This window comes from Uloborus diversus, chromosome 4, assembly GCF_026930045.1.
Source record: "Uloborus diversus isolate 005 chromosome 4, Udiv.v.3.1, whole genome shotgun sequence".
NCBI classification, from domain to species: domain Eukaryota; kingdom Metazoa; phylum Arthropoda; class Arachnida; order Araneae; family Uloboridae; genus Uloborus; species Uloborus diversus.
This window is the reverse complement of record NC_072734.1, coordinates 193,092,136-193,120,038: the sequence shown is the minus strand read 5'-3', so window position 1 is coordinate 193,120,038 and position 27,903 is coordinate 193,092,136. Positions and strand designations below refer to the sequence as shown.

The following is a 27,903-nucleotide window of genomic DNA, read 5'->3' as shown; positions in this document are numbered from 1 at the left end:
GTTTTTCTCGAAACGATTTTTTTCAACTGGTGTGCATTCTATTATAAAATGTTATTGGCCAATCGTTCTGAAACTCTGTGTGAATATGCTTTATTCGATTACACTCTATATGAACCTAATTCTGGAATGATATTATTATTAGAAATATTTTTTTAATGCAAAAATGGTAGAAAACGTGAATTTTGTGATCAAACACCTCAAAAGCATGAAATGTTTTTTTTTTTTTACCAGAATGAGGTTCATATTCTGAGGAAATACGTTGTTAACGATAGAAAAAATTTGTAATGATTACAGATTAAAATGATGACTTCAGGAATGCACACCAGCAACAAGCTCTGATGACAACATGGACATCAGCTTCTAACTCTTCTATTTTTGGCAGAAATGACTTGAAAAAAATGACAAAGTGTACTTCAAAATATGAATAAAATATCTTTCAAGTTTGAACAAATTCTGATTATTCCTTCTCTGTTGGAAAAAATCCCCAAAACAACTAAAATTTCTGCCTCCTAAACTGGTTTCCCTCCTTAATAAATGTTTTTCTGTCCAATGGCATTCGAATCATTCAACATTCTAATTTAGAAAATTTTGTTCTCCTTCCACAGTCCATCCCGTGGACTTCCGAGCCTCCGTGTCGGAGCCCACCCACACCACCACGGGCGTGATCGTCATTGCGGTGGTCATCTGCATCGTGGGGACTTCCGTGGTGTGGGTGGTCATCATCTACCACACCCGCAAGAGGACGGTGGCGGGCGGCGGTGGTGAATACCCGGGCGGGAGGACTCCTCCCCCCCTCCGGGGACATGTCCCCGGACCCTCCCGGGCGGGTCCGGACAGTCATCGCAAGCCTTCCGGGAGGAGCCTGGCGGTGGATTCGCATTCTGGTGAGTGCAGTCGAACTCATAGACTAATAATAAGAGTAGACCGAGCTTTCTCTTTCTTGCTGATGAAGAAAATTGGTTCATAGATGTATCATGCGACTAGTGGAAGGGCTTGGCGAAGACTTTGGCAGCATGGTTGCTAGATGGCAGCATTATCTATAGTTTGGCACTCGACATGTATTTCAAGACAATGTGTTTTCATTAAAAAAAACTTCCAGGTGCAGAGATTGAACTGTTTTGCTTTCAGTTATGCATTATTTTGACATTAGTAATCAGTTTTCGGTAACTTTTATTTCATTTGGAGCTGTCAGCGTTGGCGTGAACGAAATGGCGTAAACGTTTTGCGTTAACGCAAAAATGTACTTATCGGTATCTTAAATTGAAACTGTACGTAAAAATCTTACCGTTTGCTGATTCTTCTTGGTCGCTTGCATCTTTTATTGCTTAGAGAGTTATCGAAATTGACTAAAGAAAATGCACAATACTATCTAAACGAAATACTCACTATATTAACAAAATATTTACAACTTAGAATAACAAATTTACAAATTGGACTCCATAAAAGATCATTCTTCCGTGTTCCATCAATTCTATTTATTTTATTTCGCGCTGGCGTTGATCGTCTGCTACGATTAACGCCCGCTGTTGCTAGGATATCCACCAGTCACATGGTTTGGTTTATGAGCAGCAAAAGGGTTGCCATAGCTCGGTCTACTCTTATTATTAGTCTATGGTCGAACTTGTTTATCTCAAACCATGGCGCCACTAGGTGGCGCTGATGCTTAACAGGCCTTGACAATGGCTGACTTTTCTGTGTTAAACCGATGCAGCTCATGCATCAACCAGTCATTGTCAACGTGTTTTCTTTTAATTGGACGTTGCCCATTTTAATCGCAAGAGGCAGAGCGCAGGGCTGGATTTAGGGGGAAGGCAGGCGGGGCTACTGCCCCCGTGGCCCCCCCACAATAAAATTTTTACAAAATATCCTAACTTTCATGGGTCAGCAAATTTTACGTTTTTTTCTCTCAGATCCCTATATAATCAAAATATTCGGATCTATATCAAAGTATCGGATACTTTCGAAAATACGATGATCTTTTCGAACCCTGATTAAGGGCCTCCACTCCTTCGTTGCCCTGGGACCAGGGTTGGGTTTTGGACTGTCCAAAACTGGTTTAGGACAGGACAGGTGGTTTTTACCGTCCAAAACTGTCTAAAACTGTCCAAAAGTGTCCAAAACTGTCTTAAACTGTCCAAAACTATGCTACAGGTGTTATCTAATCAATTCGTATTTACTGCAATATTTGTAATGCATAATATTAGATAATAATGAGGTTTAATTAATGAATATTTGGTAATATTTTTCTCCAAAATGTTAATTAAAAATATTTTACTTAAAAAAATTGCCAATAACTACTACATAAAAACTTTCTTATGTAACAGTTGGTAGAGTTATGAAAGGAAATTCACAACACAACCAAGACAACTAATTTCAGTTCCATTTATAACTCAAAAGAATATTACAAAATGTGCAATATTTAGGAGCCAAAGAAAAAACAAATTTAAATGGTTTTTCAAATAAGTTTTACATGACGGTTTAACGAAAATTATTTTTTAAATCATAGATGAAAAAACAAGAAATTGATGATGAAACACTTATGTTATAAAACTAGTGCTATTCTTTTTTTGTTCATATTTTTAATATAATACATTCTGTAACTATTAAAAAAAATTGTAATTTATTGCATTTAAGTCAGTTATAGCACCATATTTTGAACACTTTCTTTTGCATACATGCATAAATGTTGAAAAATTTGGTTTGTGGAAAATAAAAAAATCTCCTGCATGCAAATTGAAATTTTTATTGTAGAATTTAATTTCTATGTAACTAGATTAAAATCAGCTACATAAATAAGTTACATATATATATATATATATATATATATATATATATATATATATATATATATATATATATATATATATATATATATATATATATACATATATATATATATATATATATATATATATATATATATATATATATATATATATATATATTCTGTTTTTGATATTTTCTCACAAAATCTCAAAAAGTAGTTTTGGACACAATGGTTTTGAACAGGATGATAAAAACCCTGCTTTTATTTGCCCACCTGCATAAACATATGGAAATTTGGTTACTAATATAAAAAAGCTAAATAAAATCATGCATACAAATTGAAATTTTAATCAAGAATTCAACTTCTATATAACTAGTTTTAAATCAGCTGCATAAATAAGTTGAATGTTCTCATTGAATAAATGTTCTATCTAAAACATTACTTTGATACATTTTATTCTGTTTTTGATGTTTTCTAACTGAATACAATTTTTCTAAAAATATAGTTTTGGACAGTTTTGGACACAAGGGTTTTGGACAGGACGGTAAAAACCAGGGTTTTTACCGGGGTTTTTATCGTAGTGTCCAAAACCTTGCCAACCCTGCCTGGGACCTAAACACTCCCAAATCTGGCCCTGACTGAGCGGAACCCCTGCATCCACTAATCAATGGCAACGTAATGGAAACGGGTTCCCTGTAGCGTCCTCTTTATTGCCATGAGTTTCAGCGGTTGTCAGGGCCTATAAGAATTAAGTGGGGCCAGTAGGGTGGTTCAAAAAAATTTTTTCAGCTAGAGTCCTGGACACCCTATTTTCTTAAAACTTACTTCTACCATTATGCTGTAAAAAAAGTTCTAACTCCAATGTTAAGATGGTGCTCAATGTCCCCTTCATTTAACATAAGCCATCGCATACAAAATGCCACTAATTTAGAAACATTTCATTTCCCCAGCTGTTTTTTTTTTGTAGATGATTATTTTATTGCAATGTATGTGCATATTACTCGAGTATGCTATAATATGTAGCATTGTTTTTTCAGTTCAATGTATTTTTTTAACCCCTCTCCCCATACTGATGAAGTTTGGGGGAGGGGGTTGAGCACCCTCTTCCAGTTGAAATAGGAAACTAAAATTCTTCCAGTATATTACTATCCACACGTCTGAAAATATGGAGGGGTGTCCTGCTATCTAGGAGAAACTTATTTTCTTACGTGTATTTTTGAACCACCCTACTGTTCATCTGAAACCTGACGATCTCGTAGCTGCCAAATCTCCCAAATGAGAAACAGGAGAGACTCTCAAGTTTTTGGTACCTTCTCTCAAACTCCCTAATGAAGTAAAAATCTCTCATATTTTCATCAAAGTAACATAATTGTCCAAAAAAGAGATTTTCAAGCGACTAGAATTTTGGGAAAATCTCTATGATAAAAGAATTGGGATCGCAAAAACAAACCTTTTCACAGATGAGTATGGAAATGATATGTGTCGGATCAGTTTTGAAACATTTTTGTTTCTTTTTCCATTTTTAAAACTTGATTTCCACTCCAAAAAATATAAAATGTTTTCAATATCTCCTGCAAGAGATCTTAATTATGACCTACAAGCAATAAGAAACTGATGCATCCTTATTATTACTAATTTTTTTTAACCTTAAAGTTGTATTTTTTATTTTTTTTCTTGAACTTTGCAAAAGCAAAGCTAATGATCTGAATTCCTGAATTTCGGGCCGTGCCGAATTTCTTCTAGTGTCCTAATTTAAAAAATCCCTTCTTATATTTTTCTACCTTTTGTTGCTAAATTTATTCAAGTAAAGTCTCCCCAATTGGCAGCTTTGGTTTAGTAAGAACTGTTTGTAACATAGTTACATGATTTAAACACAATTTGGATTTTTTTTTAATGTTTAATAATTTTTCAAAATTGTTTATTAGTTAAATGACATTTTTTTTTCATAATTTAGATCATTCTAAAAGTAGTGGCCAGCAAAGCAGTGATGAACTTCTGGTAGAAGATTATCACGAACTTCTTTTAGAAAAGAATCATTCACAGTCCAAGTTTGGGAGCTGTAAGTATCGGATGTGCTTATTTTTCTGCGATGATCAGATTATCCTCCTTTATGGTTGATTTTTTTTTTTTGGATTGAAATAGTGTACAATATTTTATACTATAGAGGATGGCTCAGATGATGTTCAGTCAATTTTTATATACTGTTAAAAGAATCCAATAATTAAATCCCTAAACTGCACAATCTTAGCCACCAGGGCTGGATAAAAAGGGGCTTTTGATCAATTAATCCCTTTACTGTGACATATATTTCAGAAAAAAGGACAAAAAATGGGGAATTTATTTTGACATTTTAATTTTGTTTTTTTCATTATCATAAAAGTAAAAAAAAAAATTTTTTTTTTGTTACAAATATAACATTTTAAATTCAATGGATAATTTACGCAAGTAATGGACTACACACACATCTTTTTCAATTAGAGCAAATTAAACAAGATTTTTCAGCAAAAATATAATATAAAAACACAATATGGTTTTTAATACATAAATTTTACAAATCTTTTACAGTAGGGTATATCTCAAAGTACGGGGCTATACACAAGCCCACATCACTCTTCGAAATTATAATGGGTGAAAAATTGGGACCACTAATAGTAAAATCAGTAAACCTTAAATCCATCAAGTAGTTTCAACTTCTTACTGAATACAAGCAAGATTTTCCCCGATACTCTTAAAAGAATTTCGTCAAGGTGCAGGAAAATCATCAGCTTACGCATTTTTTAAAAAAGTTTCACACGCAAATTAATATTAAATGCAACAGATATTCGTGAAATCACAGAGGGAAAATAGATTTGAGGTTTTGTGATTTTTTTAAAGTTAGATTCACAAAAGGAGCAGCTTATACAAAAAATGTTGTGCACCTTATATAATATTCAGAAATAGGCAAATCAATCAATTGAGGCAGTGAGAAGCAAATCTATGCGAGTGGACATTTTCAAGTTTTAAGTTAAACGCATATAAAGATTACGTCCTAGGTAGGCTTTCATTGGATTCTTTCTCTAAATCATGGTGTACAGCAGCACCTACCAGGGCTACTAGAACCATCTCTTGCCCCAAGACAGTGAAGGGGTTCACCTACCATTTGTACTGGTTATTTCCAAATTTTTAATTTTGCCACTTACTGTCCAACCACGGATTGTATGGAATTTTCAAACGTCCAGATGAGACGAATCTATGTGAATGAGGAGGAAAAGTAAAAATTTGATGCGCATATTCCGCTCATTTGAATGAGACTCGACTCTGCTTCTGCAAAAGCCGACATCGCTAAAAATAATAGATTTGTCCATTTCCGGCCGTAAAACGGATGTTTTTCTTTCCATACAATCCGTGGTCAGACAATACGTCCCTTTGCATCTCACTGTCTCAATTGATAACTTAGAAACCATTGGGGGAAAATAGCAACAGTGTGTAAATCATACTTTCAAAGTTAGTTTTGGCCAGGGTTGGCAAGTTTCTGCCGAGGTGGTCAAAACCACTGGTAGAAACCGGTTAAAACCGGCATGGCAAAAACCCCTTTCTGCCACATTTGTGGCAGAAACTGGCAAAAACAAAAAAAAATGACATAAAAGAAATCTTTGATACCCAATAGGAATTTAGCACAGGAAAATAATGAAATGTTAGCCAAAGCACAATTTAATTACAATATCGATAAAAATCAAACATTATGTTTTTTGCACTCTGCAGCTGTCTCTAAGAAAAGGTGGATTGAAAATATAAATGATTTCTTAATTTAATATGAATAGAGGAGAAATATCAGAATACTCTCGCAACAGAAGAACTAGATGGCAATCCCATCAAGGATCAAGCAAAGATTCATGAAACTTTCTTCAATTGTATATATTTTTTAAACTGGTCCACTATGTAGTAACTGGAGTGGTTTTAAAACTTGACTGGAAAAATAAGTTTTGGGAAATAGGGTCAATTTGTTTTGTAAAGCTGTGATATTAGGTAGAAAATCAAGGTTGCTATTGGCAAGTAAAATCCTGGCATTTTCTTCTTGAGCACATGATAATTTTAATCCCAAGCATTTTAGATGACGCGTATAAGCTAGCAAATGACAACCAGTAACTGCCTGTGTAAATCTGTAACTTCTTTTTCTTAAGTGTCCTTAAGATTCTTGTTCTTCAGATTAACCCAAATGTTACGAGCATCTGCAGTTAAACAGTTCTCTTTCTGATCAAACGAAATCAAGGGCAATGAGTTTTATTTTTTACAATGATGAAATGGAATTACATTTTTTAGTTTTCTTAAACATCATTTTGTAATTACTTGAATTAATAAAGTAGCTTTTTAATTTTTGCCAGTTTCTGCCGGTTTTTACCGGTTATAACCAGTTTCTGCCACCGGCAGGGCAGAAACCAGTTTCTGCCGGCAGAAAGCCAACCCTGGTTTTGGCTGTCCAATTTTTGAATCCACTCCGCGTTGAAGCCTATTCGTCGACTTAATTTCCGATTTCTTTTTCGTTTCAGTAATTTCGTCCGGCAGCTTGCCAATGCAGTCCGCCCTGGAGCATTCCAGGGAGCAGACCCCCCTCCTGCAGCCCCACTGTACGCACGCCTCCGTACACACCTGCCGAAGGTCGAGGGGTCGCGAAGAGTCGCGGTCCCGGTCCGCGGAACAGCTGGAAAAGAGCGTCGCGATTCCCGCGGATGTCCGGAGGACGGACAGCGACGGCATGGACTCTGGGTTCTCCACTTTTCCCAGGAGCGTGACGCTGGCCAGCGTGGGACAGTGGAGCAACGAGTCTCCCAGGTTCAGGAGGCTGCCCAAAGGTACGTTCGTTTGCTCCAATAGAATGTCATACTTGCCAACTCTGCTGTTTTTTTACAGGAGGTTCCCCCTTTTTCCTCCCAGATTTCCCGTTTTTTACTATTTTTAACCCATTTTTGTAGTCAATCATCAAAAAGTTTCACTTTCTTCTCAATAGATGGCGCCTTTTTCTAGTCTACCAATGTCAATAACACTTTTTCTAATTAATAACTCATTTAGTAAAAATTAATTTTTTGGAAGCTTTCCTCATTGCATGTTCCAGGGGTGATTGTGTTCCGGTATTTTACCGAATTTCCGCTATTTTCGGACGTATTTCCGGTATTTTTATGTCCGAAAATACCGGAATTATGTTTTTTTTAAAAAAATGATTTTATCTCCCTACCTCCGCAATTTTTTAAATTATATAATACTCATCAAATATACCTGCAAGAGCCTTAAGATGGACACCTATCCCTTAAGATGGACAAATAAATGTCAAGATACACCAGCTCAAAAGTAACTTTGTAACCCATTAAAAATTTAATCAAATGCACACACAATATTTTGACTCAGAACCATTTAATACTATGGCAAAGGTGCACTTAAGTAATAAGGGTCAAAGATCCCCCCCCCCCCTGGTCTCGCTTTGAAACTTTCAGGTATTTTTTGATGAACTCACAATCACCCCTGATGTTCAACAAAGCACATACTTTGCTGAAAATTGCAGCAGATTTCAATCCTTTTGCATCTTGAAAATATGTCAATTACTTTGAAAGTTCAAAGTTATTTTAACATGTGCTACCCTATACCTACTTATATTATATATTATTTTAATTATATATTGAATTTTTTTCCTTCGGATTTTAGTAATTAAAATTTTTTTGGCTACTTTTTTGGTAGAGACTAAGGAATGCACAAAACTTTAAGGCAAATTCACTCCTTATTGTTTGGTTTTTCCTTTGTTGTATGTTTTTCTTGCTGCTATCAATTAGCTTACATCTGCGAAAAATCCCCATTTCACTTTAAATTTAGTATTCATGTTATTTAAAAGCATAATTTACAGGGTTTGTACACTCCTTCAAAACTCCTTCATTTAGGAAATGTTTTTGAAGGGCCCTTCAACCTCCTTCATTTTGGTTTTAATTCCTTCAAAACTCCTTGTTTAGTTCAAGACAACATATCTTCCTCTATGTGACAGTAACTTAAAATCCTTCGACCGACAACTTAACTTCGTCATAAGGGCGATTTTAATGTAGTAATTTTGTGTATTTATTTTTTCCATAAATATGTGATTTACAAATTGATCAGAAGTCATAAAAATTGAAGTTGAAAATATTATTAGATGAGGCTAAGACTTTTCTTTAAATGAAGTAAAATATGATTAAAAGGTGCTTGGCTGTTTTTTTTTTTCAAGTTTTATAATTATTGCTTTTCCCTCCATCACACTCTCAGCAGCAAAAATAGTGTGTCTAATTATTATTTAAATATTTAAAAATTCATAAGTCGATATACTATATTAAGTGCTTGTGTTAGAAAACAATTGTTTTGTAAGTTGCAGTTATGATATTGTGAAAAGGATCATCCTCAAGTGATGTCGTGCCTTGAGGGGGGAAACAGGTTCATGAAATTGTGACAAGGGAAAGAGACAGGTTGACAAAAAGTGACATTGCAGTTATTATAACAATATGATTATAAAAAATATGACATGGTGACAAGAGGAGGAGTAAGGTGAAGCGTAATAAAGGGGGAAGGGGGACAAATATGTTGAAAAAACAAACAAACTATGCCATCATTTAAGAACAGCCCATTAGTACTCCTTCATAATCTCATTTTACTCCTTCAATTTTATTTCTGAAATTGAGTACAAACCCTGATTTAATACTTCTGTCCTGAAGATATATCGCTGGTAAATTACCTATACACCTCTAGTGGAATATCCTGTTTTTTTTTTTTCCTTCAAAGGTTGGCAATATGGAATGTCCTAAAAGGAGACAGGGTGCTTTCAGATAAAACGGCACTTTAATTTAATTAAGAGGGCAATTTTCTAATTTTGCAGAAAAAGGGTGTGTACACACTCCTTGGATCCTGGGAAATTACATAGGAAAAGGATTCGTTTCCAAGGTGCTTGAAACTCCTTAGATTTTCCATATAGTCCTTGGAATCATTTGCGAATCTAAACTAGCACAAATTGGATCATGTTTGCAATTTTTAGATAAAGAAATAATTATATTTTGCTTGCAAAATGTAAGGATAACTGTTTGGTGCCCTTTTATACTCTTAACGATTAAAGTCAAGAATTCCTTTAAAAAAAATCTAGAATTTTGTTGGTTTATTCACTTAATTTTAATTTTTGGCGCCAGGCAAATCTGCCAGCACTGAAGCTTATTTTGAAAGGATTCTTTTTCGCACGAGGTCCTTGTAAGAGAGATAATATCCTCCCCCCCCTTCCCAACTTCCTGTTCCCAATTTAGGTAAATTGATGATGCTGATTTGGTGATTTCTGATGAACAATATGCAGATCTGATGTCCAAATAAGTCATTAATTTAACTACACAGTTAAGTGTTAACTACACGTGTAGGGAATTTTATCTAAGAAAAAATAAAATAGCAAAAATCAGTGTCCAAATAATGTAAACTACCAAAAATATATAAATTTATTTAGATAAAATAAAAATGGAAATTTATTTAAAAGTTTTTTTTTGTATTTTAGAGTTAATGTTGAAATGTCCTTTACAAAAGCAAAATTTATTATTATTATTATTATTTTTACATGCATCTTGATTTTTTGCCCATTAGATTTAGAGAGCTTGAGATTCGTCATAAATTATTATTGTCCTGTTTAACTTTCGTATTTTTTCAGGTCCAATTATTATTTTTTTTAAAATTTAGAATGTTAAATATAAATATTCAGCCACCATGCAATTTCAGTTTAATGAATTCTTTGCTTCCCCTTTTTTATTTGGATCTCCCCCCTTCTGTAATGTAACTTGCAGTTTTTTAATGTTCTTGTACAAATATCAATGTTTGCTTATTTGTAATGCTGCATTTTCATAGAGGGTAAACACAGGGAATTCTTTTGAAAAGAATTGAGTGGCAACCCTGTCAAATGTACAAGTGATCGTCTTAAATTAAAAAAAACAAACCCTGACTGAGTCGCAACTGTAGAATCAAGAGGGAAAATCGAAAATCCTTTTAAAAACCTTGCACTATTAAAAATCAATTACAAGTATTTTATTTGCTAACAAATGGAAACTGGCAACAGATGAAAATTTTAAATCATTGCTTTTAATTTCCTTGTCGGCCAACAATGAATTCAGTTATCAATCGCGTGAATAAAGGCTTAGCCGTTATTAAAATCTGCTTTAAAAAACGTTATAACTGGAATTCTATGAAACATGGTAGTTCCAAACACATTCTATCAGATGCAGAAAAAAATACTCTTCATTTTGGTACTAAATTTTTAAAATGTTTTTATTAAAAAAATCTCAAAAAAAAAAACCTTTTAGAGGTTTTTAATTGATATCTTCGTTAATTAATGTCATCCGAAGATGCAACCTAGCTAAGAACACTCTCTACCTAAATAACGAATAAATACCTAACGAATAAATATGAAAAGTCATCCGACTTTTCATCCAGAAGCTCACATTTCTTTGCATTGAAAAAGGTGTTCCTTGTAACACCGAAACACGTGTCTGCAATATTTAGCAATATTTGTGCTTTCTGACGTTGGATTACTGATTTTTTGAACTCTCTACCTACTCTCTTTCAAACAATTTTTTTTTTCAAAATCTGTTCTTCCATTTAGGCGCTAGAATGCCACAGACACATCGACCTTATAACCCCCCTTCCTTTGTGTGTCGTGGGTTAAAAATAATTTTTATGCTCACTTGTTTCAGAGTTTGTATGAGTTGCCAATTAAAAAAAACTACAAAATTTATTTCAGATGTTCCCAACGACAGCGGAAGCTTCTCCATAGTCGGTTACGACACCCAAGAGGCGTCTAAGCAGTGTCGCTGCATAAAACTTCCCGTGTCTTCGACGCGTAGCTGTTCTGCAATTTCTGGAATCATGAAGACTTGAATTTTATTTTTAATTTTTCATTCATTTTGTTTTGAGTCAACTTAGTCATCATCGACCGACGTCTCGAAAAGTCCCGTTCAGGTAACGGGTTTCGGCGATGTCGTCAGAAAACGGAAAATGTTTGTGTATCAAGTATTCTTAATATTTTTTGGACGAGAATCAAGGAAAAGGGATAACTTGGCAGCGGTGACTGTGAATTGTAGTGTTCAGATACTGGTGAAACTGACATGTTTGTAAATGTCTTGAAGATGTGAAATGTTCTGATCATCTAGTAATCATCCGAGTCTTTTTTTCATTCGCTGTTAAAGTTTTATTGTTTTAAAAAAGAAGTTTTGTGATTTGATTTGGATTAGAAATGCCGTACTCTAATGTTAAAACTTTTTTTTTTTAAAAAATAAATGTCATGACTTGAGATGCTTAAGTAAAATCTTGAACAAAAAACACTGTGCAACCTCAAAAATTCGGATACATTTTTCAAGTTTTAAAAATTTAATTTCTTTTCGTTGATTTATTTTTTATGGCGGACTTCACTGCTATGTAATATCTACAAAAATGAGTTTTTGAGATATTTAAGGAAATGTGTTTCTGATTCCCTACAAACACTAGTAAAATATTAGAATTTGCTGTTTAAAAAAAAAAATCATGGCTTGCTAGTTTTTCCATAATCAATTTTACCAATTTCTAAAATCGGGGAATTTGACAAAAATTTGAACAGTTTAACCCTGAGGTTTCTGCCCTTTTGAGGTTGTACTGTTGCACAAGCAATTAACTCTGGTCTACTATTGACTACGTTAAAGATCAGTATGTAATCCAGGTATTTTGGTGTCTATGTGAATTTTCATTACATTTTCATCACACTTTAGGCTTTTAATAGTTTTAATTTTAGAAATAAACCATGGAAGTGTTTAAAATGTGGTTGGGAAAACCATGGCAGAAAAAGATTTTTTTTTCTTTAAATAAAATAATGTGTTATACTCAACAATAATGTCAATTCATACCTTTGCTTCTTTACTGAATCTTTGAATCTTAAGTTTGTATGCTGGTATTGAAAATTATTTTGCATCAAAAGTCATTTTTGAGGAAAAACTTGAAGTTTATAGAAGATTAATTATGTTTGTAGTGTGCAAAAACTACATGTGTGCAAAAATTGATCACTTTCCAAAAGTATTAATGAGTAGACAAAAATTTTCGTTTTCTTCAGCGGGATTTCTGCGAGCAGCTTCGAGACAAAGAACTTTATATATAGTGTACATATTGTGCCTAACCGTCGATCGCAGCAACAGAAAAGTGAATTATTACATTTATTTATAATAGAGGAGTATGTAACGGCGGAATAGTTATCTGAAAAGACCGGTTTGTAATTCTCTTCTTATTATGGACACAGATTTTATTGTATATATGTACAGAAAGTGAAGTGATAAGAGAGTTTTTATGTTCAGTCACTGATGAGAAATGTTATTATTGTGATGTTCTTGTTTTTTTGTTTTGTCAAGATCTTAGGCGATGCCAAGATTTATGTGCCATAGTGTGACTAATCAAGAGTGAAAAAAAATATTAGATTCATCCTAAAGTTTCGAGTATCCAGCAGTCAACTCTAAAATAAATATCCAGTTTTTTAACTTCCATTCCATTTTTCAGTAAACGATGCCTCCATCATTCTAATGATAGTTGCCAATTCTTGCATCTTGTCCCATTTATGTTATCAAATCCATGTCATAACAAAATACCAAATTCAATACCAAGCAGCTTAGTATAAATACAATTTTACTTTTTTCGAACAGATTTAGTTTAAACTTACTGGACAAAATTTTAAGCAAATGTTTTAGTACACTAGAGTCTCGAAAATCCGAGTCTCAAAAGTCGGAGGTTCCGCTCAATCCGATGTGCTTTGTTGTTATTTTTAAGGTATACTTTTTATAGACAAAAATGTTTTCATCTGAAAATTGAAATATTTTGCTGTGATTGATTATACATTATTTATACTTCCCTAACAATATGCAATAAGGAAAATAAAATGAAATTGAAAGTTTTATGTCAATAACACTTGCCAAATGACATGAAATATTCTTCGACTGTTAAAGATTAAGAAAGGTATTGGAGAATGTAGGAAATTGGTCGATACAAAAAACAACTTGAAATTGAAACATTGTTTTGCCTCAAAGGACGAACAAACAGCTTTTTTGGGCTATCTGATTGTAATTTAAAAGGGAAAGTGCAAAACTTGACGCTGTACAAGGCGTATACACGAAATTTTATCATCCATCTATGACTAACGCTTTTGTATTATTTTGTTTTGTAGAAACAAATGTCACGATAAAACTCATCAAAACTTATTCGAGGACGATCAAAGGGCAGTTTTTGGTTGCCTGCAAGTTTACACAAGTACAGGCACATATCAAGAAAAAAATAACCAAAACTCGTTTAGGGTTAATTAAAACATAAATTTATGTTGATATTTAAGTGATTAATTTTTAGAGGGGACAATATTCTTTTTTACAGCGTAAGGAAGTAAAGAGCACATGTCCTTATGTAGTCTAAAGAATTTTTCGGAAAATCCGAGTTTTCAGTATTTTGAGGTGGGGCGAGCTCCAATTACCTCGGATTTTCGAGAGTCTATTGTATTTAAAAAATGTATAGGAAGTAAAACCAGTTTTTTTTTTGCTGTTTGTATAATACAGTGGTAAACCTCAATGCAGAAGTATTTAGGAGACACGATACAATTAACACTATGTAGGCAACTCTTGTTATAATGAGAGGCAGTATATTTTAATTTCAGAGATAAAATTTTTTGGTTTGATCCTTAAAACACTATTAATTATAGTAAAGCAATTATCAAATCCTTGATCATTATTAAAGTACTTAGAAATTTAAGAAAGGCGTGCTATGAAATCTTATTCTCAAACAATACTCCAAATGCATAGACTGAAAAGAAAACATGTTCTAATGCTCTATATTTTTAATCAAGAAAACTTTTCATTCCAAAAACCAAGATTGAATTTACTTTGCTATTATTATCATTGTTCAATTATTATTCAAGTCTTTAAATTGATTTTCTTCAGTTGTATGGTTATGGATATCAGCAATTATAATTAATTGTTTTTGTTAGGTGGATAAGTAAAGTTAGAAGTCGAAAGGTAACCTTTTGTGACACCGTACCTGTTATTTTATTTGAATAAATTATTTCAGAAAGAGGGCGGGCATAAGTTCTATAGAAATCCATTTGTTTGTTAATCTTCAAAAATTTTCTCAATTCTTTTTTTCTTTCTTAAAAATATACCTATGTTAAGATCTTCAGAAAAATTACATGTTCTTATCATTATCTTACATGTTCTATCAGAGAAGAACTTTTGCATTCCTCTTGAAAAATATATTTTTGTTATCTCGTGGGAAGTTACCATATTTTATTTATGACAAAAATCCCAAAAAGACCTCACCGCGTTGTGTCTGTAAAGCATAGTTATTTATGCGCAGTGTCTATAACCATTCAACTAATGAAATTTGTTTAAATATTAAGTTTGAAAATGCTCATGACATTGTCAAAATCTGAAGAAATACTAGACATGTTTGTTTTCCTCACCAGTGTGTAAGCATTCACATTTCGATGTTTGTGATTTTCTTTCTATGAAATGCATCTATATTATATATATTTTTCATTTCCAACTAATGTAAGTTATTTTGACCTGAAATTTATTTTTAACTCGGTAATTCAAGCTTTTATTTACGTTAATGCTGAACTCATTATTTTACTAAATTTTTGCGTAAGCTGATCATGATTAACTATACTCTTAATGTGCATTTATTTAACTTTATATATGCTATGTTTCTGGAGAAAGAAAAGCTGGTCTTTTAAGAGAAATTTCATTCGAAGCATAGCGTGTATATTACATGTTTTGCAATATTTCGGAATTGGTGCGTTCACTCTTTTAATTGCACAAAATAATAAAAAAAAAAAAGATTGCCAATTTTTGTAATATATGTGTACATGGAAAAAGTTATATGTATAATTTAAATACTTTTTTAAAACTCATTTCGTGTGTACAGTGTGTGTGAATAAAGTGAGAGTTTTAGAAATGAATTTTGGATATAAGGTGTCATTATTGCTAACAAAGTTTATTTTCATGTTTAAAATGGGACTATTGAAAACTTGAATCAAATATTCTGCTACAAATAATATAACACATTTAAGATCAAAGATTTATTTCAAGGATACATTACTTGAAGGCAAACAAAATATACACATCTAACAAAAACTCTATTTTAAGGTTTCAAGCAGAAAGAATAATTGTTTTCAAACATTTTTACATGGATTAAAAACAGACTGAAAACCCTTTTGATCAACAATACTTTTCTTTTCGATACCTTTTGAAGCAACAATGTAGTATAACGGTTAAGTCCTCTCTGATGAATCCTAAATAAAAACAAATTAAAATGTTGCAGATCTTGGGACTCTTCTTAGATTTCTCAATGACTGGTGGGCTTTTGTGGAGGCCTCCAACGATAACGGTCTATGGTATGAAAGAGGAGTTCCGTCGTGACGGGATTACGGATACTTTCACAGACACCTTTGGGTGAAAGAAATATTTTTTATAAGTCATTAGAATAAAATATACATACTCAATGCTGAAAAACTGATGAGCACATTCATTTACTATGTAATAAGATAAGTGATGGGATTAAACGAAAAGAGTAATTATTTTTAGTATTTTCTTTTCACATAATGGGGTCGTTTCCAAAATTTAAAAAAAGTATTTTTTTCTGAAAGAGCATGCTTAAAAACATAGTCAAATTATTTAAAAAATGGTCAGATCCTAAGTTAAATATATAAAAATTAAATTTTAATCTGTGCACTTTCATTGTTTACACTTCTGCCGATGACATCACAAATGATGAAATGCCATTCACTACGTATATATATATAATATTTAATTTGCTTTACTCACGTGCACTGACAACGATGCGGTTGATAGCAAGCGTAGAGTGCAATATTTAAATCGCTTCTTGATTACCAAAACGTGGAAACTTAATAGAAAGTTGTGCCAAAGTGCATTACTTGTGACGTCATAAAGGCCACCCCTTGTTTGAAAAATCAGACATTTTGTTGGATTGTTGGGAAAATGAAAGTATTTTCCCAAGTCCATGTTTTTTTTTTTTTTTTTGCTTATTCTATCAATTTCAGTGACTAAAAGTAGTACTTTTGACTGAAGGAAACAACCCCATTGGACAGATATAGTCCCAGTAATCCATTACGCACAACATGTGTATGTGATCATATGCATAATAAGTTATAATATGAAAATTTATGAAGCTTGATGGTATACGCTATATGTCTAAAAAATGTTCGAGAGTATATAGAGTGTAACCCTATGGGAACACCACTGAATGCGAGCCCCTTTTTAGACTTAAGCATTTTGGCAACCCCCCAAAGTTTTAACTCTGCGTAAACCCTAAAACAATAGCTAAAAACCACACAAATGGTTAAGTTTTATCCTTAGAAACATGAATAACAAGTAAAATAAACAAATTTTTGTCTTCTGAAATATTTTATAATAAGAGACAGTAGTAGACCTTACTGATTTTATAATCTCGCAGCAGTAAGTGCCCGTCATCATGATCAACTAACTGAACGAGATTTCAAGTGATCAGTCGGCTAAAGTAACTTTTAACACAGCTTATGTCGACATTGGATAGGTATTAAAAAAGGAATACCCAAAACTGTCCACAACAGCATGCCATTTTCTTACAACTGTGAACAAGGATTCTCCATAATGATGAATTTAAAAACAAAATCAAGACATCCTTTAATTGATTAATTCAAAACAAGCTTACAAACTTGCCAACTCTGCTGTTTTTAACGGGAGACTCTCGTTTTTAGCTTCCATCTCCTGAGATTTGCCGTTTTTTAACATTTTCTCCCGTTTTTGCAGTTATTTCAATCAATCATCAAAGAGTTTCACGTTCTTCTCAATAGATGGCGCCCTTTTCTAATCATCCACCAATGTCAGAGGAAAGGAATTTTTCCACTAACTCATTTAGTAAAAATTTATTTTTGGAAGCTTTTCATATTGCATGTTCAACGAAACACATGCTTTGCCGAAAATTGCAGCAGATTTCAATCCCTTTGCATCTTGAAATTATTTCAATTATTTTGAAAGTTTGAAGTTATTTTAACATTTACTACCCTATACCTACTTATTTTATATTTTACTTTCATTACATATTGATTTTTCGCTCTATGGAATGTACAAAACTTTAAGCAAATTTACTCATCATTTGGTTTTTCCTTTGCAGTATTTTTATTTTTCTTGCTGCTACCAATTAGCTTACGTCTGGGAAAAATCTCCATTTCACTTTAAATCTAGTATTCATTTTATTCAAAAGCATTATTTAATAATTTTGTTGTGAAATATGTCACTGGTGAATCACCCTTATACCTCTAGTGGAATCTCCTGTTTTTTTTTTCCCTTCACAGGTTGGTATGAGCTTATGCATTCCACTAACTAATATAGGGTTGCCATTGGCGACTAAAAAGGCGACTTTTGCGACTATTTCTTACCTTAGGCGACTATGGCGACTTTTTTGGCAAAAAACAGGCCAAAAACGACTGTTTTTAAAAAAACGGCGACTTTTTGCAAAAAAAAAGCGACTATTTTTTCATATTTTATGAAATTTATTGAAAAAGAATTTGGAAGAACGATTTTGAGCCAACCAGTTGCATTCTAACACACTATGGAGATTGCATCATACAGTTTTCAGCCAATAGCGTTTTGCCGCGGCGAACGCGTCGATCTACTGAGGTAGAATTCAAATGCAAAAAGGGGGGGGGGGGTAGAAAGTCTGAGCTAAAAGAATCTTCTTTTGAACTTTCCCTTTATTCACTGTTATTTTGTTCCAGTTAAACTATTTTTAGATTGTTTTCTGTTAATCCAAGGATTGCAGTTGTTTCTTATTTGTGTGTTTACCAAGGATCAAGGATTGTAAAGTGTTAAAAGATATTATTTACTTTACATTATAACAGGGATAGATCGCCGGTTTTTGTCTTGGTTTTTAAAGACTTTTTTCCCGATTTTTCTCGGAAATTTTAAAATTTTCAAATCAATCAAATTTTTAAGTTAAACTATCATTTTTTTCTTTTTTAAGGATAAAATTACTTTAATATGCCTCCCACCATCCTACCCGAAAAAAAATCGTAAGTTCTGCGAAACCAAAACTAAAAACATGATGCACATTGTGATTTTTTTTTCCCCTAAAGCTCAATTTTCGTTTTCTGTAATAAAATTGCATTATTAATAATGATCTCCAGTGCTTTTACTTAAGTTATCCTAATTTGTACGGCAAAAAACTAAAGCCGTTCTTGTTTGTTAACATTCTAGTGTCGAACACGTGCTTCGCCGAAAATTGCATGCCGTGATCGAAATTGAAATCTTTTAGCATCCGGTTAGAGTTTGAACTATTTTAAAAGATCTTAGATATTTTAAATTTTGCAATCTTAGGGCAATTTATTTTGGTTTTTATTTCAATAATTTCTTAATTTTTTTTAAATCTTTGCTCTTAAGTTGTTATTAGTTACGTATTTTAGTAAAAATACGAAAATTAAAACTAGCAAACTTCCTTACTTTAAAATTTATGTCCAAAATAAATATTTTCAAAGCTACTTGAACTTAATTTTCCTGTTTTTTGAAGTTCACATAGAAATGAAAATATAGAGAACAAACGCTCAAGCGTCGAACACGTGCTTCGCCGAAAATTGCATGCCGTGTTCGAAATTTAAATCTTTTAGCATCCGGTTAGTGTTTGAACTATTTTAAAAGGTCTTAGATATTTTAAATTATGCAATCTTAGGGCAATTTATTTTGGTTTTTATTTCAATAATTTCTTAATTTTTTTAAAACTTTGTTCTTAAGTTGTTTTTAGTTACGTATTTTCGTACAAAAACGAAATTTTAAGCTAGCAAACTTGTTTATCTTCAAATTTATTCCCAAAATAAATATTTTCAAAGCTACTCTAATTTAATTTTCTTGTTTTTTCATGTTCACATAGAAATGAACGTAACTAAAAATTGAACTCTAGGAGAAATTCATATGAAAATGAAAATTTGACTCCGTTTAGCTGGAAACTGCTTCAAGTGATCACTAATAGCATTAAAATATAAAATGTAAAAAAAATGAAATGAAAATTGATTTAACAATTAACAACAGTCATAAATTTACTTGAATGTTCATGTATTGGTTTGCAATAATTAAGTTTAGCTTATTAGGTAATTTAAAATGTGTTTTCACATGTAGAAGTCTGATAACATCACGTCAGCATCTGCTAAAACAAAAAAACCTGTCACTACAGGAACATAAACTGGGTCCTTGCCCTAAAATTTAGGCTAAGAAGTAGAACTGGCCCTGCCATTATTTAAGAATTTTTTAAGATGTTTTGCTTGACGTTGTCATGGTGCCATGTTCACATGTGCCCCCCTCCCCTATACTATAGTTTGTTGTTTACTTTGCTTATTTCAAAAGCCATTTTACCTATTACATTAATTACTTTCCCTATATAGCTATTGCTTAACCCTTCAAGCGGCCGTGACGTAAAATTCCTTCACCCAGCGATGTATTGAAGAGCGGCCGTGTCGAAAAATTTGGCCTTGAATATTCTTTTTCGAGAACGGCTGCGGCGTAAAATTCTATGGAAGAATATTCATGGCGAAATTTTTCGACACGGCCGCTCTTCGATACATCGCTGGGTGAAGGAATTTTACGTCACGGCCGCTTGAAGGGTTAATTATTACATTTAAATAGTAGTATGAAAAAACTGACTCATTTTAGTTCACAGTTCTTAATTTTAAAAAAAGACTAGACTTTGAAGTACACAAATCAACGATCAGCATTGAAAAAAAAAAAAAAAATCAACATAAATTAAGTTTTGATTTTTTTCTTTTTTTTGCATTTACTATAAATAGCTATGTTTTAAGATTTTCTGTTGTGTGATTTTGTTACACTAAGTATTTTTTGAATTTGTAAATAGTTAAAAGATATTGGAAAAAGCAACTAAATGGGTGAAAAAAGCAACTTAATCATGGTGCTGAGGAGACTATTTAGGCGACTTTTTTTTACAATTTAGGCTACTAAAGCAACTATTTTGAAGCAAAATTTGGATGGCAACCCTACTAATAGAACACAAAATCCAACTTGTATTTGTATTAAAAGCTTTATGTGTACTCTCTTTTAATAAAAACAAGGCAATCAATTAATTTCCTTTAAACTTTTCTTGAACATCTCGCGACCCACCGTTTGAGAAGCCCTGTTCTAGGCTGATCTTGAAAAGCCTGGCCCCAACAGCTGGGAAGCCGAACATATGCAGAGGAGGCAGCTGAGACATTGGGCGTTGCAGTGATTTGCGTCACTTCTTTGTCCATCAGTTGAGGTTTTCGCTCCTTTTACGTGCTTTGTTCTCAGCTTAGTTATTATCGACGTGCAAGTGCCAACAAAAATGGACAAGTAGGCCTCATGCGGGTTGGACCACACTGCCCAAAATTCGGCATTTTTGTGCATTACAGTCAGGGTTTCCGATATACAGTAAAACCTCGTTAAGTCGTCACTCAAGGGACCCAAAATTTTTGACCACTTATGTGGAGTGGGAAATTAAGGAAGAAAAAAAAGCCTTACAAATATTCATGAATGTCAGTAGAATTCTGTGAGAAAAACAATAGCTCATGTAAGAAATGTCTATAAATTAGTGGGGAAATATTAAAAAGGGTTGAAAATACTTATGATGTTACTTTGTTTCATTTTCTCTTACTTATACATTACTAAATAACAACAACTTATTTTACTACATTAATACAATCCTTCAATGTTGACTCATGAAGTTGTTGCTTACGGAAAAGAACGATCTCTTCTAACATACATCAAGCTTTAAATTCTGTGTTTGTAGTTCCTTCTGAACGGATGTTAAATACTGGCCAACTTTCTCCAGGTATTAGATTTTGTCTGTCTTGCTGGAAGGAGTTAGATTCATATTCTCGGCACTCGGCAGAGTCACAGCAAGAAGTATATGCTTTGAACGACCAGAAGCGAGGAGCGAGATTTCAAGGAAAATAAATATCAAACAGCCTTTTAACTAAGTCCGACACTATTTTCTAAGATCCGATAAGGAAAAGGAATTTTAGAAAACAATTTTTGAGTGACTAGTTAAGCGGATAAAATTAAATTTGGTGACCAGTAAAGGAGGGCATTTTACATTACTGTGAATGAGATCTTTCCGGGACCAAAGAAAAATGACCACTTAAACGGAGTGACCACTTAACCGGTTGACTACTTATTGAGGTTTCACTGTATATCAGGCAATATATATCACAATATATATCAGATCTTGATTTTGAAAATGTCATGATATTTTGATATTTTCGATATTTATTTTTTCAACTACGATATTTCTAATATAAAAAGTACATTAATCATAGTAATATTGTTCATTTATTATTAAAAATAACCAAAACCTTATGCAAAATATTTTTATGATGAATAATACATTATTTATGCAGCAAAATATAATCTTTCTTTTTTATTATTTTATATTTATTTTATTATTAGTAATGTAACAATTTTAAATCATATTAAGAGTGCCTAATCAAATATTAAACATTGCTCAGAAGAAAAGAAAATGTCTAATTTGCATGTGCACCTACTAATGCATATTTTGTATTCCTAAATCATACAACTGAGTTAAAGTAGCTAACAGCAGAAAAATGAGTAAAACAGCTAATGCTAAACGAATGCCATTAAAATTGATTAAAATGTAAAATGAAATATTAGATATAAATGAGAGAAATCTTAATTTTAAGCCTGCATATTGCAAGAATAATGTAAGAAAATAAAGAGTGATCTGAGGATGCATTTACCATTTTGAAGACTTTAGTTGGATATATATCAAAATATCGGATATTTTCGAAAATATATTTTCAAACCCTGATAACAGTCCAATGTAAGTTTCCATATGGTTGGCCTCCATCAATTAACAAATTCAGTTTCAAAAATACAGTAATATCCCATTACAATGAATACCAATACAACGAAATATCCGTTTCAGCAAAATAAATTTTTAGTCCCGTTGTAGTTTTCACTGCATTACATGAATTCCATTAGAGCGAACAAAATTTCCAGACCATAGAAGTTCGTTGTTACAGGATTTCATTGTATAATTACTTTCCTCAAAATCGAGTGCTTTTAAGAAGAAGAAAGGTTTTAACTTACCCATAGCAGTGGTGTATGCGTTCGGGAAGGATTTATCCGTCCTCTCTCTCATGAACACCCATTGTCCATCTTCGTATTTACATTCGATGATCTTTTTGTCCATGCTTCGCAGGGCTTTATTGATCTGTTAAAGAAATGAATGCTGAATTTCATGAATGTTACCAGCAAAGTATGAAATCTGGCATTCAATATACAAAGCCAATTTATTGAATACATTATACTTTAAGACTAAGCTTTTTTAAATTAAATTATTTTCGGTTCATTCAGCGTTTTAACATTTAAAAACTGTTTAATGTTATTTGTAACAGCTGTGAAGTAAAATTTTGCAAAAAAATTAAGAAATGCATACCCATATTAAAAAAAAAATATGCAAGTTATAAAAATTACTACATGCCTTGTACTCAATTGCATATAAAGAGATATTTATCTTACTTGTTAAAATTGAACAGAAAAAAAAAACTTTAGTTATTTTTAGGCTTCTGAAAATTTCACTATTCACAGTATTTTGAAGTAAAATGCCTAGTTCCATTGTATATCTGCACACACCTATTAGGCTTTCTATGACCACACAAGATGCTAACTAATTTCTAAAAAATATTTTTAAAAAATGGGACGGACATTTTTAGTAACAAGCTCAGAAATTTTGTTAGTCATTGCTGTATCCAACATTTTAATGCAGTAATGGAATAGCAAATCAAACTTTACTAAAAAAAATGATCTCTTAAGCCGTGCTTTCCTATTAACCCTGGTTGTATAAAGAGAGTTCAACTATCTTTTTTCTTTTTAATTAAAAAAATAAAAAGTTGTTCAAAAAGTAACACATATACTGTGCTACAGTATGTAATGACTTATATTATGCAAAAAACAATTTTAAGTTGTCAACTAAAACAATGCTGTTGGTTTTACTTGTGTAATATTTATGTTAAAAATATGTTTTAAAGAAGTCAGCGAAAGTAAGTAACTTTCAGTGTCCTACTCAAAATGAGTAACAGTTGATACAAAATTTCTTGTGACCACTCTCTATAAATTTAATTTTAAGTGAACTTCACCCGATATTATTCTTTTCAATATTTAAATGACATAGTAGGGAAATGTGGGGCAAAGTGAAATGTTTAAGATGAGGCAGCTTTTTCAAAATGAAAAAATTGGAAATTTGTTTTGAAAATTACAGTACATATAGAATGCGAACAATGTATTTCATAAAGAAAACTTTCATTGAAATAGTATTTTTTGTTTTTGGCAGTAATTTTTCACTTAAAAAAATAGTGGAAAATTTCCCCCTTTTTGTTATGGGGCAAAGTGAAAAATGAAATATTTTTGTAGTGAAATATTTCTATTCAATTATAAAAGCATTTTTGATCAAAAGAATCGTTAAATAATGATAGACATCGGTAAACGATATTTAACCACATTCTCATTCCTAATGTAATGTAAAATCGACTTTATTCAAATGAGATTAACTTCTCAACTCTTTCGGCACGTGCAAAGTTTCAGTTTTAGATTGGCATCCTTTGATGCCCAATCATATGCAAACGAGGCAAGTATAAATAGTGAACGATTCCAATCGTTCTTTCTATCTTTTGCGTTCGTCAGCCTCTTATGTGTTAGGTCCGGGAGGTGTTGGGGAGTTGTGAACTCCACCTCCGCTTATGGCCAGGGTTTATTTTTATTAACTTATTTTTGTTAGTTTATTTATTTTAGTTTTTATGGAACAATAAATTTTTGGTAAGATTTTAAACAAGTTTCCAATGTTCATTTCTTCGCATTGACATTGATTTTGCATCTTCCACTGTGTGGTATTATCTCTGCTTGTGTAAGCAATTAATATTGTTGACTGACTTACGGAACTTAGCCTTTCGGCTTTACGTTTCAACATCGTAAGTTATCAAATAAGAGGTTGAATGAACAAATGAAATTATACTGAAAGAATAAATAAATAAACAAATGAATAATTAAGTAAATTACCTAATTAATGCATGAGGACGAATAAATGAGTTAGTAAAAGAGTGAATGCATAAGAAAATAAGTGAATGAATGAATAAATAAGTGAATTGCTAAATTAAGGTATTTAAATAGAGTAATTTAATAAAAAATGCCTAAGAGATTAAATAAATGATTGAACAATTAAATGAAATTAACTATTTCACTTTGCCCCCCCCCCCCCTATGTACTTGTCTTATTGTACAAAATATTTAAAATACAATTAATAATAACCGAATAAATACTGCACCGTATATTAGAAGATCTGAATTAATATTTCAACTGTTTACAACAGCTTTATCATTTAATAAGGCCGAAAATAATTTTCGACTTGCAAAATACAGTGAAACCTCAGTAAGTAGTCGACCGGTTAAGTGGTCGTTTTTCTTTGGTCCCGACAAGGTCTCATTCACAGTAATGTAAAATGATTCTCCTTTACTGGTCACCAAATTTAATTTTACCCAGTTAACTAGTCACACAAAAATTGTTTTCTAAAATTCCTTTTCCTTATCGGATCTTAGAAAATAGTGTCGGACTTAGCTGAAAGGCTGTTTGATAGTTGAATCTCGATCCTCCGTTCTGGTCGTTCAAAGCATACTTCTTGCTGTGACTCTGCCGAGTGCCAAGAGTATGAATCAAACTCCTTTCAGCAAGACATACAAAATCAAATACTTGGAGAAAGTTAGTCAGTATTTAACATCCGTTCAAAGAACTACAAACACAGAATTTAAAGCTCGATGTATGCTAGAAGAGATCATTCTTTTCCGTAAGCAACAACTTCATGAATCAACATTGAAGGATTGTATTAATGTAGTAAAATAAGTTGTTGTTATTTAGTAATGTATAAGTAAGAGAAAATGGAACAAAGTAACTATCATTAGTATTTTCTCCCCTTTTTAATATTTCCACTAATTTATAGACATTGATTACATAAGCTAGTGTTTTTCTCACAGAATTCTACTGCTATTCATGAATATTTGTAAGGCTTTTTTTTTCTTCCTTAATTTCCCACTCCACATAATTGGTCACTCCGCATAAGTGGTCAAAAATTTTTGGTCCCTTGATTGACGACTTAACGAGGTTTTACTGTATTACAATATAAGTATCAATTTTTGAAAATTGCTTGTATTGTCATATTCTATAATTTTCAGAGGTAATTTTTCTTGACTGGAATAGACATCATGTATTACTACATAGTTAAAATATTACCCAATAGGTTGCTCTAAAAGCAAAGTAAATATTTCAACATTTCACTTTGCCCATATTCCCCTATGTGTATTTTATGCTTTGCCCACAGAATAAATGAATAATTTTTTAGTATAAATAATGTACCGTCACCCTCGTTTACAGCCAAGCCCCAAGGGACCAAATAACATCTTTGTTTTTGCTTTATACTCAATTTGGCCATAAAAATTAAATAATAGAGGGTAAAACGTGAAGGGGAACTGAAGCTATTACGCTATAACCATAAATTCGCCATACCCAACTTCATTATTTATGGGCATGACTGTATTATTCTGCCCCTGAAATAGACAATTGTCTGATAAAATTAATAACATAAAAAGTGGAGGATGCCTTGTTTATGTCTTCAATATACATTACCTTTAACTCGGCGAAAGGTTCATTCATGCCGCCGACGTACAATAGGCCAACTTTTGTAGGCAATATTCTATAAAATAAGAAAAGATATCATATAATATTTCAGGTGAAGTTAATAAATTAAAAATTTTAAAAAAATCCGACTGAGTCGCAACTGTAGAATCAAGAGGGAAAATTGAAAATCCTTTTAAAAGCCTTATATTACTAAAAATCAATGTCAAGTATTTTATTTGCTATTACATAGAAACTGGCAACAGATGAACATTTTAAAGCATTGCGTTTTATTTCCTTGTCAGCTAACAATGAATTCGGAAATCAATCATGTGAATAAAGGCTTAGCCATTATTAAAAATCTGTCTTAAAAAAATGTTATAATTTGAATTTTATGCAACATGGAAGTTCCAAACACATTCCATCAGATGCAGGAAAAAAATCTCTTTTTTTTTCGTGCTAATTTTAAAATTTTTAAATATGTTTCCACTGCAAAAATCACAAAAAATCATTTAAAGGTTTTTAATTAATATCTTCGTTAACTAATGTCATCCAAAGATGCAACCTAGCTAAGAACACTCTCGATCAACTCTCATATTGAACAAAAAAAAGTTTCTTTAAAAATCGGTCAATAATGAAAGGAGGCAAATTCGTCACTTACCCGATGCCCGTCCGCTGTGTTATGACTAGCTTGAAATCCACCGAATTCAAATTGGCCGGCTTCCATTTGAGTGTGTCGGGACAGCGACCACAAAGATAAGGCTAAAAATAAAGAACAGTATGAAGAATTTGAAAACGCTACTGAAGTATCACACACGAAAGCAAAGAACAGCAATATCCAACCATAAAAAAAAAAAAAAAAAAAAAAAAAAAAAAGAGGAAATTTTAATACAAGAATCAAGACAATAGAAAGTTGGAATTCTGTCGATAATATATCCAGCATATATCTAGTACAGTCGAACCTGTCCATCTCAAATTTGCCAATGGCAAAATTTTTTCATTTCCCTGCATTATTAGCATAAATTTAACAATGTTTCCCCTAAAGTCTATCCTAAATGAGTTTTCCCAAAAACCTATATACATTATATTCTGACTAGACTTGTCATTTTCAAATTTGATCTGCAGCAAAAATTTTCAATAGTAGAACTTGGACACAAAATTCCTACAATCAAGGAGAATGTTTTCAAGGAATTCCTTCACCCAGAAATTGGTGGAAAAGTTTCCCTTTCAAGTTGGTTTATTTTGCCAACTTATGATGTTCTATTTAAACTATTTTATAGAGTAGAAAATAAAAATAACTTTTTTTGGTCAGAAGCTCAATAATCATCAAAAAATCAGGGATAAGAAAGAGTGGCCCGTAGAGTGCGTCTTAGAATGCACTTTTTAAAAAAGTTTTGAGTTTCTTATGGGGCACCCCTTTAATTGCTTCCTTTTGATGAA

General features: G+C 32.3%; 2 protein-coding genes across 2 annotated transcripts in view; one reads left to right on the top strand and one right to left on the bottom strand.

Annotated features, from left to right (window-relative positions):
- The window catches only part of LOC129221080 (leucine-rich repeats and immunoglobulin-like domains protein 3), a gene marked incomplete at its 5' end in the record, with an annotated part of 41,711 nt that extends 30,023 nt beyond the window's left edge, over window positions 1-11,688 (top strand). Inside the window, 4 exon segments of the mRNA XM_054855519.1 lie at window positions 606-884; window positions 4,722-4,826; window positions 7,294-7,596; window positions 11,517-11,688. Of these exon segments, the coding sequence (XP_054711494.1) occupies window positions 606-884; window positions 4,722-4,826; window positions 7,294-7,596; window positions 11,517-11,653 (824 nt within the window).
- Window positions 11,689-15,833: 4,145 nt separating this feature from the next.
- Window positions 15,834-27,903, bottom strand: part of LOC129221079 (mRNA-capping enzyme-like) — a 58,629-nt gene continuing 46,559 nt past the window's right edge. The window contains exons 13-16 of the mRNA XM_054855518.1: window positions 27,125-27,225; window positions 26,476-26,542; window positions 22,894-23,017; window positions 15,834-16,215 (exon numbers count right to left, since the gene is read on the bottom strand). Coding sequence (XP_054711493.1) covers window positions 16,115-16,215; window positions 22,894-23,017; window positions 26,476-26,542; window positions 27,125-27,225 — 393 coding nt within the window. The 3' untranslated portion in view covers window positions 15,834-16,114. The remainder of the gene's footprint in view (window positions 16,216-22,893; window positions 23,018-26,475; window positions 26,543-27,124; window positions 27,226-27,903) is intronic.